The sequence below is a fragment of the Antedon mediterranea genome, chromosome 7 (assembly GCF_964355755.1).
Source record: "Antedon mediterranea chromosome 7, ecAntMedi1.1, whole genome shotgun sequence".
Classification (NCBI taxonomy): Eukaryota; Metazoa; Echinodermata; class Crinoidea; order Comatulida; family Antedonidae; genus Antedon; species Antedon mediterranea.
In genome coordinates, this window is record NC_092676.1 from 16,076,582 (window position 1) to 16,099,562 (window position 22,981).

General features: G+C 29.6%; 1 protein-coding gene across 1 annotated transcript in view; it reads right to left on the reverse strand.

The window, feature by feature from the left end:
* Positions 1 to 775: 775 nt before the first annotated feature.
* LOC140055143 (intersectin-1-like) overlaps positions 776 to 22,981 on the reverse strand; it is a 52,417-nt gene continuing 30,211 nt past the window's right edge. The window contains exons 30-42 of the mRNA XM_072100369.1: positions 15,131 to 15,252; positions 14,799 to 14,905; positions 13,254 to 13,329; positions 9,666 to 9,773; positions 9,152 to 9,250; positions 8,015 to 8,182; positions 7,742 to 7,813; positions 6,305 to 6,436; positions 5,950 to 6,068; positions 5,324 to 5,406; positions 4,919 to 5,005; positions 4,271 to 4,444; positions 776 to 3,424 (exon numbers count right to left, since the gene is read on the reverse strand). Coding sequence (XP_071956470.1) covers positions 3,276 to 3,424; positions 4,271 to 4,444; positions 4,919 to 5,005; positions 5,324 to 5,406; positions 5,950 to 6,068; positions 6,305 to 6,436; positions 7,742 to 7,813; positions 8,015 to 8,182; positions 9,152 to 9,250; positions 9,666 to 9,773; positions 13,254 to 13,329; positions 14,799 to 14,905; positions 15,131 to 15,252 — 1,496 coding nt within the window. The 3' untranslated portion in view covers positions 776 to 3,275. The remainder of the gene's footprint in view (positions 3,425 to 4,270; positions 4,445 to 4,918; positions 5,006 to 5,323; positions 5,407 to 5,949; positions 6,069 to 6,304; positions 6,437 to 7,741; positions 7,814 to 8,014; positions 8,183 to 9,151; positions 9,251 to 9,665; positions 9,774 to 13,253; positions 13,330 to 14,798; positions 14,906 to 15,130; positions 15,253 to 22,981) is intronic.

Here is a 22,981-nt window from a genome sequence, read left to right on the forward strand (position 1 = left end):
GATTGTGATGATGTATGCGTCCATTAGATGATACATCTATCAAGCAGCAGGGAGGTAATAATGGTGTCAATTGGCATATTGGAAGCATTTTTGGTCAACATAAATCAGTTTATTTATTAGAATGTTGAACATTAATCATTAAAGCCACATTACATTGCCAAGACTGACAGGGGCTGAGATTGACCAGTACACCGGGGTAACTCCTCTCTCTTCCGAAAGATGCACCATAGACGAACCATATGTTTGTCTTTATCCGACCTATATCCAAGAAGACCTGGGGTCTGTTTCTGCTGCATACTGCTGAATAAACCGTTTATATCAAAATAGAGTTAAAATATAATTTTTATATCGACTGCATTTCTGCTAATTGTTTTCTCCTAAATAACCTATCAGTGTGTGGTCGTCGACCGAAATTTTTGGTACTACCCAGAATGCAATGGCCACTGGCGTTAATTCAAAAGTTACTGCAGTGTAGTTGACACAAAGTCAGTGGATGTCAATCAAATAACTGTTATTTTGCGTTTCAACTAAAGTTGTCCTGTTTCTGCTTGGTTCACTTTATTCACACGTTATTAGGCATATTTTTTGCAGCAGAAACAGGACCTTGTTCTACTAGCAGGAGAGCCAGAACATGTCCTGATATTATGGCTACAGTACAATGGTTTGTAGTGCCCATGCCTTAACCGCTCGACTCTATATCAGATGATACAATTAAAATAACCAGACTTTATATGCTATAAATCTTTTACATTTTTAATATTCAAAATTATTCCGTTTTTACATTTTAGATCAATTAAGTGATTAACGCCGCAATACAACTAAATGTGAGGTTGTGCTTTTAAATTCTAAAACATTCACTGGCTTCTGTCTTCTTTATAGAGGCAATTAGAATAACTTAAGTAACTTTGTCATATGTGGTATAGCACTGTGACATGTAAAGGTAAATGTGCACATGAAATACAAATGAAATTTGCCCATAATACTGTTAAATCATTAAATGAATGTAATTGCCAAAATGTCCCCTGATCGACTTCTAATAGCATACATAATTGAGGCTTGCAATCAAGGAAACATGCCATTTTTCTGCTAGGAGTAGGCCTTCTGTATTATATACTATACATTTGTACTTATATTATCTGGTAAGGTAAGTGTTCATATGGATGTGATGTTAAGCTATATATACACTATCAAAAAGTATGCCCAAATATGGTAGTGATATGACGTCATCTTGTCCATATATGGGCACATCACATTTTCTATTCACATAAAGTTTATTAGTGCAGACAGAGCTTAACACTATTTAGCATAGAAGCACTTGACTTAGTCTCCATGTAATAGCACATATATGCAAAGCTGAATAAAATTAAGGCTCCTAAAATTAAACCAAGCCTTATTGGCCAGTAAACCATCCATGTAGTTTTATTGTAATATACTGATCTAGTTTTCTGTGAATACAGTATATACCTAATATTTAAAACAAACTATTGATTAAAAATATGTCTGATCTAATTTTGCTACTATTGTATTTAAACTTTAATGCATGCACACAACTTGAATTTACAGAGCTAAAAATATCATAAATAAATTTAGTATTGAAAAGGTTAACACTGAATTTATTTCAAAGTTCCTTTAAAAATGCATGACCGTTATTTTGTTCATAATTTGTCAAATCCTAACATGATTCATAGGTTAATTTCATATTTTTATTATCATTCTTTTGTGATATAATAAATATTAGTAACTATCTTCAATTTGTGAGTATTAATTGTATTTACTTTACAATAATACTTATTTATATTTTTTATGATTCAATTATATTCAGCCCTGATCAAATTACAAAAAAACTATTTGGCAATCTTTCTTATCTAATTTACTATTCTATAAGTACCTCAAAAAGAAATATTAAATAAGATTGGCATGCAATATAGTTTAGTCTATAGAACAAACAAAAGATTACATATAGAAATACTGTAGTAAACAAACTTAAAAAAGGTGATCATAGAGCATACTTTAGGAAATTCCTCCACGGTATCATAGCAATCAACTTACACATCCGCATGTTATTTTCTACCTACTTCTTTATTGTATATGGCAAAAATAGAACAATGTAAGGTCATTGTTAAAAAAATAGTAAAATAAACATCAGCTGATGGAAGGCCGATAAAATAGATAGATCATAGATAGGTCATTTATTAGGTAGCCTGACACCCTTATTTTAAAATCCTGGTTCTGCCTCTGGTAAAAACATGGGTTTGACAGTCAAATACTATACAGAGCTAGAAAAATCACATATTGGCATTGGTACACGAAAGAGGTGAACCTACAGTAGCATAGACTGAATAGAAAAACCTGGTCACATAAGTTAGGTGTTTAGAAGTATGTAATGAAATATCATTATTGTAAACAATTGGGCCATGATCAGATTTTCATAATGAGTTCTAATTGTAGAGATGATTTTGAAGCTTCAGCACGGCAAGTTTTGAGCGAAAATATGGGCATTTGGTATTTATCAGAAAGTTTTACAATAAATAATGAGTTAGTACTATCTGAATAGTACTAAAAACACAAATAAAATGATTAAACAACTTATTCTACAAAGCGCCAATTTACCAAATAACTGCACCATTGAATTGAAAATGCACTTTTTTTCCTAATAGGGACAAGCAATATTTAAATTACATCTATTGACCTTTATACTCTTAAATTGAATGACATGATTTTGAATATCAAATCTGTAATATGCATTTATAAGAAGCGTGACAAACGTGAAGGAATAGAACCATTGAAATATAAGAATCAATAGAAAAATAAAATATAAATCTTAAAATCTCATCTACATTATCAACTTAGCAAAAATTGTACAAATATATCACACATTTACTGAACAAAATAAAAACAATAAAACACATTAAAAGTATATTTATAAATTTATCAGAATATACAAGATAATTATGCGAGGGAATTTTTAATCAGCAACTCCCTGTCTATTGTAGGCCTCTATTTGTTTTTATGTAGAATAGCTTATATTATGAAGAATATATCAATATAAATATACAGTAGTGTGAACACATGTTGTATTCAACCATCATTTTATTCATAATGCTATCTTAAAAATATACAAAGATTGCTTTGCAGAGGATGTATTACATTATCTTCTAATATATAGCTATGATGTCTAGTAACTCATCTTTAAAATACAGCAATTATTGTTATGTTTGCACATTTTTACTCTAAAAATTTGCTAGCAGCGTAGGTTAAGATGACCGGTAAACCTGTCATGTCTGGTCATATAAAATAAGGTCAAACTTGACCACTACTTCGCCCGTCGATACTTCATGTAAGAGTAATCGTTTTGTAATCGGTCCTTTCCCGTAATTTTCCTTTTTGATATCTGCTATTCGAACTTCTGTTCTTCCCAGAAAATCTAAAATAACAAACCAAATAATTAATAATTGTAATATTTCAGTTTAAAAACTACAACATTACATTGTTTTGATTAACATTTGTTTCATGTGAATGAGTAATGAATGATGTACAGTAATACAGACTATTTGCAAAGAGTATCAGTAAAACAAACTCTTAATATGATTAAGATACAGGTAGGCCTATCTAACTACACTACACTATAATACAAAGAAAAAATACCATTATAATCTTTTTGCTTAAGTCAAGATACAGTAGTTAGGCAGTGCTTAAGTAAAAAACTGAAGCCTATAATTTCATCTTAAGGAATAAGCTTTGTCATCATTTGTCAAGAAAGAGTAATTTTGATTAATCAGACCCCATGTATACAATATAAACTGCATACACAGATGGTAGGATATATACGATTTACGATCCTCGCAGCGGTAGTCATGTGATGCAGTTTCAACCAATCACGTTCACGTATTTACATAGGCTGTGTAATATAAGATGGTATTGCAGTGTACTGTACTACTAGTATACTACTGTATATAAATACTATGTATTTCAGATACAACAGTAGGCCTAATTCATTTTGAATTAAGAGAACAAACACACTAATAAATATATGAAAGAACCCAGAAACTGAGTGAAGTACTTGGCAAAATATTGCCACACAGAGGGTATATGTTTATATTTCGGATCTTGTTAAAAGAAAACACATTTTTCTTTTTGTAGAAAGATAACTTAAAAATTGTAGGCACTATTGTGCTAATCAACAAACAAACAAAACAAGTACTATACTTCATGAATAAATGAACGTTAAATGAAAAATTATTAAAAGTGAATGATTGAAATAGACACCTACCATCAGGAGAGAGGAAGTCTTTATCATAGACTGTTAAACATAGCACATCTTGGTTCAAATCTCTCACAATAAACTGCATATTATAGTTCCATTTCGGGTTCAATGTGTCTGGAATAAAACGTGTACGGTTCTCCTCACCTCCCATACTAACCTCACAATATGGGTCAGCACGACCTTCAATAAAATGTAATGTCAAATATTATGTGTCAATAATCAGTAAAACTAAGAGAGAAATTAATTTGCTAATAAAATGCATACAAACATTCAAACATTGATAAAACTGTTGAAATATATATTTAAAAAGTCTGTAACAGCAGGACAATAAGTACCTATTTAAATAACTTTATTCCAAAATATTAGAAAATTGCACAAAAAAAGGCAACCACAACAAGTGAAGCTTGGTTGGCATACAGTAACTAAAACGAACAATAGCTTGGGTTAATAATTAATTAACTAATTAACAAATTTAACTAATGATACTGTATGTTTATACTGGGATTTTATAGTTTCAAATGAAAATTGTCCAAGTACACAATTTATTATGAAAATGTTCATAAAAAATGGGTAGGGTGTGAAATATATAATTGTTAACTGTAATTTGATTGTAAGTATTTTAATCATTGATAAAGACAACTCGCATTCCCTTACCAGTAACAGAGTTTGATGGCTTAAGATCAGCGCCCTCAATAATCACGACAAGCAAACGTCCAATTCCCTTGCTTCGCATTGAACGTACTAAAACAGAGAATAATTAAGAGAGATTTACATAACACAAAAGAAGAAAGGTAATCATGATCATAATCTTTCTATAACACAGAATGGGTTTATTCTTCTCTGTAAATATTTACTTGTTTTAGATTTAAAAATGTTATTTCATACGCATCTAAAAGTGGGTAAACTCAACCAATTACAGGATGGATAACCTATTTTCTAATTTATTGAAAAGAGTGGTGAGTTAAAACCCTCTTACAGTGGTCAGGATTGAACACTGTCAATCAAGTATATTAGCCACCAAGTTACAGCTTCACTAAATCACTAGTTTACAATATTTACCTCTTTGGGCTTTCTCTCGCTTCTTCTTTTCTGTTTCAATTGAGTGTTTTGAAGCATTTTCAATTTGTTTGATCCATTTATTTCTGTAAATTAAAAAAAAAGAAGTCAGAAATCTTTATTTGATACATTTAATAACCGGACTGCTTTTCTCATTGTGGCATATCGAGGGATGAGCACCCTCCACCTCCCCACCTATAATCCGACATTTTTTATTCTAACATAGTATAATCAAATTTTGATCAACTGTGCAAATTATTAGTTATATACACATTTTAATTTTATACTTTTGCCCTCCGTAATGACAAATTTCAGAACCATCACAGGTCTTTATGATGGGTAGAGCATGTATGCAGTGATGTAACGCACAGGTCTGAGGCCTTGGGTGGTTTTAGCCTTTTCGAAATATTTTAATGCCTGTTTTTTTCCTGTAGACCTCCTTGGTTTAGTCAGTGAGTGCATAGCCATCAATGCCTGTATGAAGTAGTGAGCTTGTGATAAGAGGGTTGAGGTAGGCAGGTGACTGTGTCATGGAATACCCGTGTTATGTAAGATCAACTTCTGTTGCTGTTACGCTAGTTATAGATAATTTACCTTTGAGTTTTGATACAATGTTTGGTAATACTTACTTAATTTTCTCTGTTTCTGCTTTGAGAGCATAAACTTTCTCAATGTGAGTAAGGTGAAACACACATTCATCTTGTACATCTGATGGTACCTTCACTGTAATCTCACTCAGAAATAAAGGCTGCAAAGAAAATGTTAAATATAAATATAGTAGGCCTATAGATATATTATAAGACATATTGAATGATAATGAGAATGATGATGATGATATCAGTGATGAATGATAAAATTAATAATGAGGTTAAAATGATGGTGTTTTTTAGGGAGTTTTCCATCAAATTTTACTCAATGAGTATTTGGTTCATATAATATCAGATTCATGCAATAATAATATTTAAAAATTAATAAAAGACATACCTGTCGATACATTTTGTACATCATTTCATTTTTGTTATCAGAGAATGAAAAAAGAAGACCAGGGCGAACTGGTTGTGTTAACAGCAAGAAATCATTAAACAAAAAGGCATACAGCTCCTTGTTACTTTTAACCTGATAACAAAACAAAACATATTATAATTACATATTATAATAAAATATTAATAATAATAATAATAATACAATTAGTGATTTAATGAAAGGTTAAAGAGGTTCTAATATTATTCATATACTAACATGGGACTAGAAAATAAAAATCATTCCTTTTTAAAGATAATTCTTCCTTCCAAAGGCACTCTGCAATGAGGAGCATACAAATATACTATATACCGTAAGATAGATTAAAAAAAAGTAATGCAGTGGGACATTGTGTAACATACTGTATAATGGTAGTAGATATATTTAGAATAATCAATTTAATCATTAAAAAAATGTATTCTTATTTATCTCCGCCAAGGAGGTATATGTAATCGGTAGCGTGTGTTTGTTTGTTTGTTTGTTAGCAGGATTACTCAAAAAGTAATTACAAGATCTTTACCAAAATGAATAGACAGATAGATATGTGGTCAAGGACCATTCCATTAAATTTTGGGACCATTTGGGACCACAGTCCTGATTCTGGACCACTTTTTAGTATACTTTTTTAGACCTGCTAGTGTTGAAAGATAGGACAGAATTTTTCAAAAGCCGGCGAGCAGTCTTAAAGTAACAAGTAAACTGAAATTGCATTTTCTCGAGAACTACTTGTCCAAAAAACTTCATTTTTTAACAAGAGGCAAGAGTTATAATTTGTGATTTGTAATTTTAAAACATAATTTGATTTAATGTGCCCGTTTTTTGATGCGAGTAGTTTAGAAAACCTATTTCTTTTCAAATTCACTCGTTTGATTTTCACGTTGCTGTTCTATTGTTAGTCAACTGAAGCTATTGTTAATTGAAAGGCTTGTTACATAACCATTACACCCAACACACATGCTTGTAATGAAATTAGCCTAAATCACAAACAGCATTAAGACACACACAAATATATATATATATATATATTTTTTTTACCGGAGAAATCTTATGTAGGAGAATTTTACAGTAGGCGGAGGTATGCCCTCTCGGAGTGGGTTTCTAGTTTCAGATGTATCACGAAGATTAATATGAGATGCACACTAATCTAATAATAATGCTAATGGTAATCATAACTATTGCTATATTGTTATCGTTTATCTGTATTTTTTTATCAAATATAAGGTCTAAAGAGACAAGAAAAATAAGTTTTTTTTTCTGGTTTTGGCCTTATTTACAGATTTATTTGCAACTAACATTATTGTATTTATATTGACTGTATATTAAATCAATTCTGCTGTCACGCAAAAATTAAAAAATTCCATATTACTGTACTGTATATACAAAACAGTAGAATTTACATACCTTAAGTAACACACTGGAGTGTAGAAATTTTCTTGGACCTAGACAGTTGGTTAGTGAATTGAAAACAAGTTCCTGCAGAAGTAATATCAAATTTTTTGTTAGACACACCTTGGATATATTCATATATAATAACTGCCTGTTATTATTGTTATACATCCAATAGAATATTACAGTAGTTGGCTTTTGGTCATTGGATGTGATTTTAAGTAAAATAAAAATGAATAATTCATTATAAATAAATTATAATTATATATATATACATTATAATAGTACCTCTGGCAATCCTGTGCAATCAATGTGTGACTGTAACCATTCTAACTTATCAGAGTTTTCTCGTTCTCTTACTCCTTCATTCACTTGCTGACAAAGTTCTTCTGCTTTTTCAAGAGCTAATTTGATGTTATCATGGTCTATATGATCTTCACTTGTATATTTTAAAATCTTCAAGAATAAGAAAGAATTTGTTGATTTGCATATTTTTCAATGTCAAATTTTAATTTTCATAGTATAAAGACAGGTCGAGCTGAAAAAAGCGAAAGTCAATTAATGTGACATTATATAAAAATTATACTGACCGATATATTATATCTATAGTCTTGATTAATATTGATTTATATATAATGCATCTCCTACAAAAAACTAAACTAAATGATTCCTATATGTGCCAAATTTCATTAAAACTTGTCAGCAGTTCTAACACCTTTTATTGAAATATACATATAAACGCATTCTATTGAGAATTTTATAACATGTGTCTGGTGAAGAATAACATTGTGCCATGGACAAGTTAAACATGCCTCACAAAACTAATCAAAACAAAAAGTGTATCTCTTCTACGATTCTTCTTTATCTTAAATAATTAAAGATGTATTTTTAAATTTAGATCTTGGAAGTTTTAATAAAAACAAACAACAATAATGATTTTACTTATCAAAAGACTGAATAAAGAATAATAATATCCATTATCTGACAGAAGTATTTTTTGCTTTAAATTACAGTTTTTCAGGTAAATATATTCTTTATCCAAATTTTTTGGTCAAAGTGAATCAATTATGTAACATTAAAATGGAATATTCAAACAATAAATAAGACAATATTATAAATGCAAATGAATGCAAAAAGATGGCATACTGCAAGAGGCAAGACTGTGTGGGAGGCAAGTCTACTTGAATTGAAGAAAAACATAATGCACTAACAGCATGTTTGTGGCTTACTTCAACAAATTTTGTAATCGTGTAATGAAGGTTTGTTTTTTTAAATCTATATAAAGCCAGAAAACACAACAGATTCAGACTGAACCAATTAACCCTTAACAAAGAAGTTGGGTTTTCCACACCATTCCATCAGGTAAAATGTAAATTTTGCCAGGACAGCTTTACTAGGGTACGTTTATTTTAAATGAACACTTACCTTTTCAATTAACATTGGATACCTAGTAATACGTTGCATTGGTTTGATTAAAAAACTACTCAAAGGCATTCCTTTGGTTCTCTTGTCTCTGGCGATGTTCTAGCAATAAAAATAAAATATTTGTGAAAAGTAGTGATGGTTGAAGTACCATCAATATAGCTGTTTAAGGTGGAAATAAATAAAGGTGAATTTATTTAAAAAAAGAAGTTATATAGAAAATGGTGGAATTTTTTAGTTTCCTCAGATTTGTGTACATTATCATCTTGTCTGTTTCATTGAAAAACATGTTTCTTTTTGTACCTAGATTGATTTACTCTTACATATTCTATTGCATATAGTATGTATATACAGCTTCGGACGCTGAACTTATGGTACACTGTTTGGAAAATTTCCAACATATTTTACAATGAACCAATAAATATTATATTATACTTACTGTATATTCTTATTTTTCTTTCTATGGATACTTTCTAAAATAAATAATTATCAAATGAATATAACACCATGAGCTTACCCTTAAATAGTCTTTGAAGGATGGGTCTGAATCTATCTTCTTTTGCAGCATGGCAGAAGCAGTTAGTTGACAACTGCAGAACCTTATGTAAGGGGTCAGATGAGGAAGCTAAAAAAACAAGCACGATATGAATTATTCTATGTGGAAAACAAAATTATATATTCCATATTGACAAACCTTATCCATAATTTAATTAATTAAATTATACTTTCGAGTCTAAAGCTCTGTCTACACTATCCAACCTCATGTGACAAAAAATGTGATCCAATAATATGGAAACAATGATGTCCCAAAACTACCATATTTGGACATGACATCACACTATTTTCGTCAAACTAATCACGGCCGTAACCAGCTTGAAATTTTCACTTTTTAACTAGTTTGATAGTGTAGACAGACCTTAAAACATAATAAGACATAATTTTAAAAGGGTGTAGATTTTAAATCTTGTATAGGGCCTACTGTAGTTTTGTTTTAATAAGCCAATGTGGGCCACTTGTTTAGAATCTGGGAAGTATGCTAAGCTAGCTAGAAGTCAACAATGTTTTTTACCTGTTAGCAATTGTAACTATGTCAGGGTTAAACATACAGTTTTAAACCTTACAACTGGCTAATAACAAATTAATACTAATAGTACTAAAATACTTTTTGTAAAAACAGTGCATTATTTGCCTTTTTTGAATGTTTTTTGCATATCTTGCCTAATAAGCCTTCAGGAAATGTTAAAAGAATATGGCTTTCATGAGGACAGAATTTTTCTAATAATGCCTCTAGAAAAGCTATATTAATGGCATATACCTTTGTAAAATTATTTGTAATCAATAGAATTATTTATATATTTGTTTTGATATATAAAGGTCATAACAATTGCAATTCATTCTCACATAAAAAATTGCCACATACAAAATCTTCAAAATTTATCATCAGTTCATGGGTCATATATGTGCTTAATGAAGCAGAATGAAATTGTCATGAAAACTTAATCAATGCCAAATAAAGATGACATAAAGAGAAATTCAGTCAGTGAGACTACAGTATGTTTGAACATCTCCTTATAATATTCCACGCATATATTAGTTTTATTTGCCTTTATCTCTTTCCAATTTCATATAATTTAATTACTTTCTTAGTTTTCTTTGTTCATCCTTTCAGTTTAATTAGTTAATTTTATACTGCACTGAAGTTTCACCAAATTACGTCTAATTTAAAAATCATGATAGAGATAATACATTAGTACTATATATATACTATATTATACTATACTATGATAAAACATTCAATAATAAAAGCTTTTTTGTCAACAACAATAATCATCATCTGGAATTTCTGTAACTTATTTTTGTTTTGTTATACAAAAAGTCCTTGAAGCAGTAACATGCACTTTATTCATATTATGTCTGACTGATATACGAAGGTGGGTAGTGCCATGTGTGAAAGTGTGCCTCAAGCATTCACTAATAAATGGATAGTTTTAAATTCAGACTTAGACGAAGATGGTCGTGCTTGAATGATATGTGATAACGATGCCGGTAATATTAGCAATCCATCATGTTGAAATTTTGAATAATACATTTGCATCATCTAATTTATTTAAGAAAGCTAAAGTCATGGGAAAGAGAATTCGGCATGAGAAGTAGAATAAAGATATCAATGATAGAAAATTATGATCCTATTGAATTTGGAAAGGTAAAAATAAGAAAATATGGAAAAATATTAACATTAAAACAATATGTATAACAAATTTTTTTTAACATAATTTTCATGGTGACAATGATGTGAATATCCTCTTACTGCGGTTTGGTTTTTTTTTTTTGGCATGGTCGGAATCCACTTTTTTGTGTTAGTTTATGTACAGCGCTTAGAGGTTTCACAACATTAGGCGCTATATAAATCCAGGATATTTATTTTTTTATATGAATTTCAGGTAAAAATCGATTTAAGAAAATCATTGATAATGACAATAAAAGAATTATTATATTGCCAAGATTTACTGACACAAAATGTGATCAAAACTAGGGTTAATTATTACACATTTTAGTATGAGTGAATTTTTATCCTTTAACCCCTTTTTATTTTAGATTTTGGCCCTGTAATTGCTTTTTTTTAAAAGCAAAATCAGATAAAAATGTTCTGACTATGTTTTTCGGTTAATGCTGGGTAACATACATGAGGCTTTAATTGAATGTTAAATGGATTGTTTTTAAATAAGCATCATTTACATAAACATTTTTGCTAAATTTTCATCAGAAACTATCATTAAAATTTACTTGAAACTGAACCTGCAGTTATTAGCCCCAATACCTATTTATTCTCCTAATGCAGTTTCCATATTTCATAAATATGCCGGATATATTTGGTTGAAGGCATTTCATGTAATATTTAGCATAATGCTTTTGACAGACAATGTTATGGATTCAGGTCATTTGAAGTGGAACACATGTTTCCATTTCACATGGTATTCATCACGTTTAACCAACCTTGTAGGTATTACTGTCACACATCAATTTCCCTCTTGAATATTTCATATAAAATTCATATTAAATAACTAGTAAATAAATGATGTATAACTAGACAAGTTTCTAGAATCATTAATTCAATACTTATGTAAAACCTAGATGTAGAAAAACCTGATAATATGGATATATTCAATCTAAATTTGTTCAGAAACAAAATGGCACGATTGGTAGAGATCAGTTTCATGCAAAGGCACGTTTCAGACATGCCTATGACTTCTTGTCTGCAGCTGTAAGCAATACGCACACATATATTGCCTCATCTTTTTGATGTGACATTAAACTGAAGGGGTTACTGTATATGCATGAAGATAAATGCCATACACTAAATAAAAAAAGAGTAGGCGATTGTCTAGCCTATTAGCCTATGCAGACTGCAGCCGATTGGTTACGTTACACTGTTAAACAATTACCAAAGTCGTACTTTATAATATGCAATTCTGTACATTTTACCTACAGAATCTAAATCCATCAAAAAATTAATGATAAAGGGCCATGAAGTCATCTGCTGGCATATGTGATGTGCCATGTTTGACATGTTATGCACCCATAAGATTTATCGCAAATAGCTTGATTTTGTGAGGAACGTCATTGCACAATGCACGAGAAGGGTTTGTGTGCAAACGTCACAACGTGTACATACAAACAACAAATCATGTACGTATACAATGTGATGCTTGCTTCCAAACCTTTCCCACCATGCGTAGCACAAGCAATTTGCGATAAACCTTAAAGTACACTTAGCTATTTCTGTTTATGTTTTGTTATGTTTTGCTTTCATTGTTTCATTTGTTTTTATTTTGGTTGCAACATAGTGACAATATGTGTCGCTGATAAAAAACTAAAAACTAATAACTACAATAGAAATCCTATTAAGGCACCCTTAGGGCCCAATAAAGTGTCCCCTAAATAGGGGTTGGTCATAGTGTTAAAGCATATATTGCACCTAGATTGTGTGCACATCATAAATAACAATGTTTTAATGATTTTTTTCACTGTACTTAAGCATATAATAATAGTATTACAAATTGATAAGAGTGTAAGAATCAATTAGCAAACATGAAGCATGCTTTACCTGTTCACATAGAATATCACCAATCTGTTCTACGGGTTGATTCTTTCCACTCATAGTTTTTCGTACAAGCATTGCTCTAGAAAAAAAAAGAACATTATTAATTTCAGCATTAATCTATGTGTAAGCTGCTTGGATGTATTCCCTCAGGTGATAGTGTCCTAGATATTGCACTGTTTCTAGTTTTATCACAAAGAATAACCTTGGAGAGATATATCTATTTATGATTAAATACATTTTTATATCTTAGCCTTTTAACATCATTTTGTTATGTGTGTACGCCAGATTACTACAGGTTAAAACTTCTTAGCGGTATAATAGAATAATAGAATTTATAAATAATGTTTTTGAGCATCCATTAATTATTTCGAATAAAAAATGTATGAAAGATTTTGTATGATTTATTTAATACATTGTTCAATTTCTAGATGCATCTTTCTAAAACAGGTTTCAATATATTGGTTAAGAGTCTAATGTAATTCCAGAGAGGCTCTATGCAATGTGATTGTATAACATCGGCCAAATAGATAATCCAGTTGAAGTAGAGTTCCCTACTAAGTCATGCACCACACTGTTTGTGAGTGTATCAATGCAAGAATCTATCTTTATACAATCCTCATATGCGAAAAATGCAAGAATTTAATACCAAAAAACCAATAATTTTCTTGCAGTACAAATAGAAGTTATTTTATAAAAACTGAAAAGTATTTATATCCTATTTTCTTAATATTTTAAGTTATTATTTTTATATACTGTACGAAATAATTTTTTCAAAAGATATATTGGTGCAAATTTGAAGACTCCTGTTTCCATCACTGTCGGCGATGAGTTAGTTTTGCAGCCAATCTATTGACCGGCCTAATGGCTAGGACATCTGCATATGATGCAGAAGTTTTGAATCTCGGTTGGGGTGTCAAATCATTTAATTTCAAAATTAATTAATTAACATTCACAGGGCAGTTTTAAACTTCTTCTGTAAATATAAACATTCTTTTACTTATCTTATAGACAGATACAGATACTTATAGATTATAGAATACAAAAGACACTTAATTATGTATGCAACCTTGCTAGTGAACTGCAATTGTTAATAATAATAATAATAATAATAATACTTTAGGTATTTGTATAGCGCCAGAATCAACTAAACCAAATATTGGATGTTAAAAAAATGCGTTTTAAGTTCTTAAAAATAGCAATAGAAATTGAATGAGTAAAATGACGAGGGAGAGAATTCCAAAGAGAAGCAGCAGAGAACATAAAAGACCTTTGTCCATAATATTTGGTGTTAATTCTAGGAACAGGTAGTAGGTTTTGATCAGCCGAACGAAGACAAGCAAGAGGGATGTAGGAGAGAAGAAGATCAAGGAGATAAGTAGGTTGATTAAGCAGTAGCGCTTTAAATGTTAGGAAAAGGATCTTATATTTTATACGGGAGTCAATAGGTAGCTTAGAACTAATTTCATTATTTGCAAAATGTTAGAAAAGGTGACAATTGGTTGTCATAATGGTAATGTTAAGTACTGACCTGGGTATAATCTCACTTACTTGTGAAGTTTAGTATTGCACTGTATAAGTTCATTCCAATTAACATAAAGCATTCCAAGTTCCTGACTGCTTAATCGCTTTTGTTCTTCCATTGGTTTTTTAAATACCTGATGAAATAATTTGAATCATTGAATTTAATATGAGCTTTTTCAAATTAGTAAAATGAATTGGTAATTTTTGTTTCAAGAATCAATTGATTAAATAGTGTAAACGTTTCAAAATGGGAATAAGTTGTTTTGTCATACGACCCTTGCTGGATCCCATGAATGTGTTTCCACAGAAACAATGTTTCCATTATTGGGTTGGGATGTGGTGACTCAACACAATATTACCTCAACCACAAGAACCATGTCATCAAGGTAAGCCTTCTCTGTGTCCAGTAGCTCATGAACACGACCTTGCCGCTTCTGCTCTGTCTCAGACATTGCCTCCAACAAATAAATATCCTTACACCCTGTATAAAAGTAATTCCAAAAAAATAAAACACAAACTTATATAAAATACTTGTTAAACCTGATTACAAATAATAAACATCAATAATCTACAATGTATAATATGCTTTTGTTTTGTTTGTCTTTTTATTGTCATTCTAATAGATTATTAACATATAAGCCTACTTCAATGATATAATATGGTCTGCTCTTACTCATTGTAGTAAAACATTACACAGGGTATTTATACAGGATTGAACAATGTTTACACATATATACAATACATTACTTATGTATACATATTTGTTTTATCATATTTAGATTTCAACACAATACCAAAATATTTTCTATAATCTTTTTACCTCAGACTGTGTAATATTACTTATATATATTTATTGATAGATAGATAGATAATATAACCTGTATCATATTGTTTATCATTGCAATAAAAGTGGGTTTCCCCCACAAAAGAGAAAAAAATTACTTATTGCTGCAAACTAAAATAATTTATAGTTATTTACTGCATAAATATATCGCACTTTTTGTAACATAATTATTGCTACACAATATCAAGGGATTTCGATTTTTTTCATTTGATGATGATGGTGAAGCAACACCAATTTTATATACTAAATATTGTCATTACAAACAGCAGATGCTGGTAATAGCGGGATGAATGGTTACCTTATCAATACCGGTAATCACAAACATGTGTCTTCTGATATCATTAAATAGATATTAAATATGAATATTAATGGTCCAATTCAAGGTCCTTACAACCATTTTACTTTTAATTAATCCATTAAGTAAAATTGCAGATGGACAAAAATCAAGAATTAATTTTAAAAAGTATACAATAATAATATTGGGAGAGCTGGGGAGTAACATCTTACCGGTGACGGCATTAGCTTTTGTCTCTCTGAATTTTCCTACAGCTGATACAGTATACTGTATTTATATTTTTAGATTATATATTTTTGTACTGTTGAAATGGATATAATAAATAAATGTATGGGACATTAGCAAAATACGTACACATTTTATTAACAAATTATCAATAAAAAACATTTAAACATAGTTATTGTTTTAAGAATACATTTATAGTAGGCCAGAATTTGGGACACTAAAGAAGAAATTTTGGAAAAATAAAAATGTATTAGTGTTTGTATTTTGGTAGAATTGGTGATGTCCAACTAAAACTGATCATATGACTTGTGAACACAAATGCCAACTGTGAGTAGAGATTTGAATTTTCATCCTGTCGAGATTAGTATGCAAATAAGCTGCTAATATTTTTTAGCATACATAAAATGACCCAAAATAGCAAAAATAACTGGGGTGTATGTAAATGAAGAATATTTAACCTGGTGAAATTGGCTCATTCCACACTGACTATAATAAAACTTTGTCAAAAAAAAAGAAAAACAAATTATAATTATACTAATTTAAAATATAATATATTTAAATAATAAAAAAAACACAATACAGTACATTCACTCAGTAACAATGAAACAATTTTAAAATGGTGGGGTTATTAGTATAATTTATAAAATTATAATTCTATATAATCCCACTGGGAGAACAGTTTTTTTTTACTGGGAAGGTTACCCAGTATAAAGAATAAATAAATAAATAAATAAATAATAAAGATCTAAAAAAATAATAAATATTATTATGTAATCTTTAGATAAGAAAAGATGTAGATATATTCCTTTTTTTGTGTACAGTGGCATGTGCGCCTATCCCATATTCTTAAGTCAATAACCTATACTATACACAGTGGTTATTTTTTTAAAATTATTCCAATAAAATTTAATTAATTAACAATTAAAAACATTTTTTTATTTATTACACTGTGGCTAAAGTACTTACATCGTAAATATGAAGCTGAAAGAAAATATTAAAAACCTCTGATTTCTTCTTGTGTAAATATTACTGTATATTATACAGAACAATATATTAACACACACACATAATACACGAACTCAAAGCCTTATCTGAATCCCATCATGCAACAGCTTCTACGACGACGATCTAATACATTCAAAGGTGAACTGCGTGTCAACTCACGAAGCATTTTAGCTGGGGATTAACCGAATCAAAGGTAATAAATTTAACGAGGTCTGTAGCAAGTTTAACCGAAGCTCTTTGTTAAAACAGTGTTCAAAGATCCAAAAACAACAGTTGTTTTTGGTTACAATGTATTTGATTTAAAACGACGTGATGTGAATAATGAATTAATTTAATAGGAAATATCAAATTGCACCAACTAAAATGATATAATAATTTGTAATTATTACTACAGCCAGTGCAATTCGTATTCATAACACAATATTATAATCAAATATAAGATTTTTTTTTTAAGTAAAAAATTGAACTCAAAAAGATAAAATATTTTTTGGCGGGACTGCCTAAGACAAGTTAATATCTCAACAATTAAATTTATAAGGATAATCCTGTAGTTAATAATAATAATTATGATAAAATAATAATGATGAGCAGATCATAAATTTACTGAGCATTATACAGAATAATTTCAAATGTAAACGAATATATTAGATTCAAAAGTCATGGAACATGGAACCAAAGACCAACAAAAAACTAAACAATTTAGTAAGATTAAAAAATAATAAGATTATACAAGTATTACTGATCCATATTAAGGAAAGGTACATGGCAATGATTGCGATTGAGACTATACGACTATGATAATATTCTTATTATTGATATATTATAATATATCTTAATGTACATTACTGTTATAAATATTTAAATATTTAGCACTGTAGCTTGGTGGTTGCCTTCCAATCTAAAGGTCCAGGGTTCAATCCTGACCTAGTTCCACTCATGACTCTTTCATAATATCTAAATCATTCTTGAGTTACATGGCAGATTTAAAATCATCTTTTTTAACATAACATTAACATATGACAATTAAGTACATATAATGAATAATGGAATGGAAAGAAATTTGTTTAATAGTAAAGTAGCAGATATTTTCAACCTGCGCTGTATAGATTTCATCTGTGTTTTCTATGAATTTCAACTTGAACAGATGCCTAAAATTTAATGCATTTTGTGTGTTTGATGTGGCTCAATGAATACTGATTCGTTGCTGCAAGAGATGTGTGAAATAGGCTTTTAAAATGAATCTCATATTGACAACTTATTATTCTTTAGTTTGACCAGATTGACATGCCCAAATTATTACGAGTTCACATTGTTATTGAGATTGTTGTTACACTGATTTAAGGCAACAAAAACTTTCTTTTAAATTCTAATTAATACTGTTTGTTAATATCGTAATTGCATATTATTATTAGGCTATCCCTCTCTGTAGAGTGATAGCCTATTGTAATGGTCAAAAAATTCATTTTTTCTGCTCATTTTTGTGCGCAGCAGATCTCTAAAACGGTGAAAGCTGTTCAGCTGTAACTCGGCCAGTAGGTGCACGTATATATGTAGTTGTGCACCCGACTTTTTTGATTTTCTGAAATTCTTAAATTGACTATAACTTAAAAACTAACAGCCTTTTTTAAATGAAACTTGGACACACGTAAGCTTCATGTCAAGGGGCATCTTCATATCATCAGCAACATTTTGAAGATTAGGTCACCATGACGAGTTTGTTTGTTTTGCTACAGACATCATACTATGATGTATAAGATGCACAACATGAAACATGATCAATATTAATAAAGACTTAACAATCGTAATTATCTTACCATTCATTGCAAGTAATTACAATATAATCCCATTATATTATTAATATCCTTATGATGAGCATGTAGGTAGAATTCCTACATTATGTGATAGCAGTCTGCAGTCATGCATCAAGTTGCAAACTGTGTGCATACTCTCCTTAATACTTCTAATGAATGACAATGATTTTTACTGTATTATGCCTGTTATTCATAGATGGTGATGGAACTGCTACACACGTTGTATTTGATTGGTTGTAATTTAACAGAAGCTCTTCAGTGTTTTATTTAATATAGTAATTATTGATTCTTATTGATTGTAAATTAGCGACGCGATTGACATTCCAAACTGCTACAACTACTGTAGATCAATTGAAATATTTATGCAAGACAAAGGTAGTGGAATTTGAATTAGAAATAATCCATTCTGAATATATGATACTAGATAAAAGGCACATGAAAGGAATTCCACAAAGACAAAAAAATAATAAAAAATCCGGGAAAAAATAATAAAATAAATTTCTTGGGTAAAATATAGAATGTTATAAATGTCAAAATAAATTGGCCGTCTTATGGAAAGTTTGAGAGATTTGCTGGTTTGAGAGATTTGCTGAGTTAAATTAATTTCTCTTGTGTGTGTATGGGATAAATATAAAAAGCATAGCCATGAGATGAGCTCAAAGTGCGAGTCTAATACCACATACAAGAAAATTGGCACGAAAAAAGTGTCGATATATTATGTCCACTTGCCCGAAAATGTGGGTCTATTCATTCAAATTGAACCTGTAACTTTAAAGCAACAAGACAAAATGCTACCATAAATGACGAAACCACTTTCAAAAGTTGCGAAAAAGTCAAATAAATATATATTACATTACTTGCTGAACTTTTTATAGACTTTCTATATGACTTAAAGTTGTGCATTTACGAGAGCAAAGCAAGCAAGTCCTGGTTGTCTGGAGACCATCAAAGCGTGAGCCCTTGATGTTGGAAAATCTCTTAAGTAATAAATTAATGTGATAGGAAGAGAAAAGTAGTATTTATCAATGAGTTTGTCTCGTCAAAAAGGTTGAAACGTGGCATACTGTACTGGTGACCTGTACGGTATTTGAAATCTGGTCAAGCTTACAGAAATAATAATCACAATGTTCATGTTATTGTACTGTTAATGTCAACACCTGCATTTATTTATTTTGACAATGAAGATACCTTTTAATACATACACGACTAAAAATAAAATACAATAAAACATGTTAAAACATTGTCATGATATTTAACATTAATATTCTAATATATTTATTATCAACCTCTTATTACTAATGTTGCATAAAATACAAGATGAATATTCAAGAGTGTGCAGGTAAAGTTCGGATATATAGAATCTAGACAAAATTATTACAAAGTGGATGTAAATAATTAAAAAACTAAACTTGATTTTCGGGAAATCTATTGAAGTTTTAATCAATAAAAACATTAGGACACATTAATTTTGGAAGTTATTCCAATGATAAACATATTTTATGAAGCATGTGTTTGCTGTTAAATGTTGTGGATAAATAAAAAACATTGGGGCAAGTATAAAGATAATATCCTTTATATAACCCATGCTTAAGTATAATTCTACCCCTATGTAGGACTTTGACCATTTCCATTTGTAATGAAATCTAAGTATAATCAACCCCCCATTTTCGCCAATTTCATATCCAGAACCTTTTTGACTATTACTTGGTCATTAAAGGAAATTGAAAAAAGCATAACAAAGACATTTAAAAAAGAATCAGGGCTTCAATTTTCTCGTCACTGGCCAAGCTGTAGACATAAAGCTATTTAATACTGTTTTATGATACAAGACTAGATGTTTATAAAAATATAGTATAGGTGGAAATTACAAACATGACAGCCTTGATAGAAGTGAAGGTATTTAGGTGAGAAAATTTAATTAAATAATACATATGATGGCAGGTACAAATACTCAGAATTGGAATGAGAATCAATGCTGTTATTCTACATGAATCAATAGGCAATATCACTGCTGAGTCTAGAAGCATTCTTAGGATTCAATGTACTTTCTCTACAATATTAAATGCCTACTTCAAGGTTCGTTATTATGGCAAATTTAAGTTTGTGTACACAATAAGGTTTTTATACACATATGTGTGATGTCATCATAGCAAGTACACAAACAGGTTTTACACATATGTGTGATGTCATAGCAAGTTATTTGTAAAAGGCCTAATCTGTTTTTTGAGAAATACTGGTATTCAAAATGTGTTTTTAAAGGTAAAAAACGAATTTAGTAGTTTTTACAATTCAAGAAAAGTCAACTTTTGGGAAAGTTTTTTGTTTTCAGAAAGTGAGGTATTGGGAAAGTTGAATGTAAACTGGCACTATTGCTCTGATTATTCCAAATTCAGAATTTTGTTTAAAAAACCCAATTACAGTGGTAAATTTAGTGACGTGTCAAATATTCTGATATGTGAATTCATAACAAAGTACTGTTTAGGTTAAGTATTATATGTCAAACAAATTGTTTCATATATGGTTTTACTGAGCGCGCTAAACACTTAAGCAATGCCTCCGATTGAAAAACATTCTAAGCAAATATTGCATTACAGAAACAATATTTGAAAAAATTCACAAAATATAATAAGAAGTTAAGACAGAACGTGCTACAACATTTATAGTGTAAAATAAAGACTACATTTGTTAGTACTAAAATTCTCAGTTAAAATATATAATTATTTATACTATATAGACATATATTATTAACATTGAAATACAGTTATTGTTAATGAGCTGGTACCATATTAAATTCCTACAACAATTAACATTTTATACCCTTCTGTTCTACTGCGACAATCAACCGAAAAAACATCCAGGTAAAATTGATATTATCATTCCTCTCCTAAAATAATAATAATCAGAAAGGCAAACACTTACTAGGTAATGTTATTTAGTATGTAACTACAATATACAATTATTATATTACAATTCATTAATATGTAACATATTTTGGTGCTAGTGATAATTCCCTAAATAAACAGTAACATCTCATGTAGTAAAATTACCCATTTGAAAAATAAAAAAAAAAAACATAATAAAAATAAACCCCAAAAATATTATTTTTCAAACAAAATTGTAATCATGAGCACTGCAATAAAATGCTAAATGTCAGAGAGAAAATTAAAACAAATCTCATATAGAAGTCACTAGGATTATTAAAAAAAATATTTCCTAACCCATGACATAATGCAACAAATAGGAAGGTGTGCAGTATAGCTTTTAAAAGGGGCCTTCTACAACCAACATATCTCAACAACTTGAGAACAACTTTGGTGAAATTAATGTTAAAGTCAGACCATATGAGTACAAGGATTTTCTGTGTTGGGTTTTATTTCGTTAAAGGCCTTTGATTACCCTGGGTTTTTTTTCATTATTGTATTTCAAGTTTTGTAGGCAATTTAGGCATTTATTAGAAATGACAGTTTGAATAAATTACTAATCTTATCTTATTTATAATAGGACGATAACGATCAACACTAACTAGTTAAATATACATTTTTCTACATAAAACAAAAGAAATTGATACAAGTTTTCATCAGTTTTTTTCAACTATTTTTGGATAACCCATTTATGCTACCTTGTCTAATAAAATTTGATTAGTAAGATCAATTGAATAACAAATGTTATTGTTCTTATTGATCATGATGTCATTTGATTGAATTTTTAAAAATAGTATTTTTATCCAAAGCAGCATAAATGGTTATCCTATTAATTATAGTTCTAGAATGAGAACTTTTCTAATTTCTTTTGCTAAAAAAAAATGTATGTTTATCTAGTTATTGTTGATAGGCCTTTATTTCGTTAAAACACATAATCCTAATCTATTTTTTTTTCGCTTAGAAGTTCATTCTGAAACCAACCAAAAAATTTCCTTAAATTTCCCTTACAGCTAATTTGTAATACTAGTACTAATAATAATTTATTATAATAAAATTTATTCCAAACACTGGTGGGATTAGAATCCTATAATATGATAAGATTAAATATT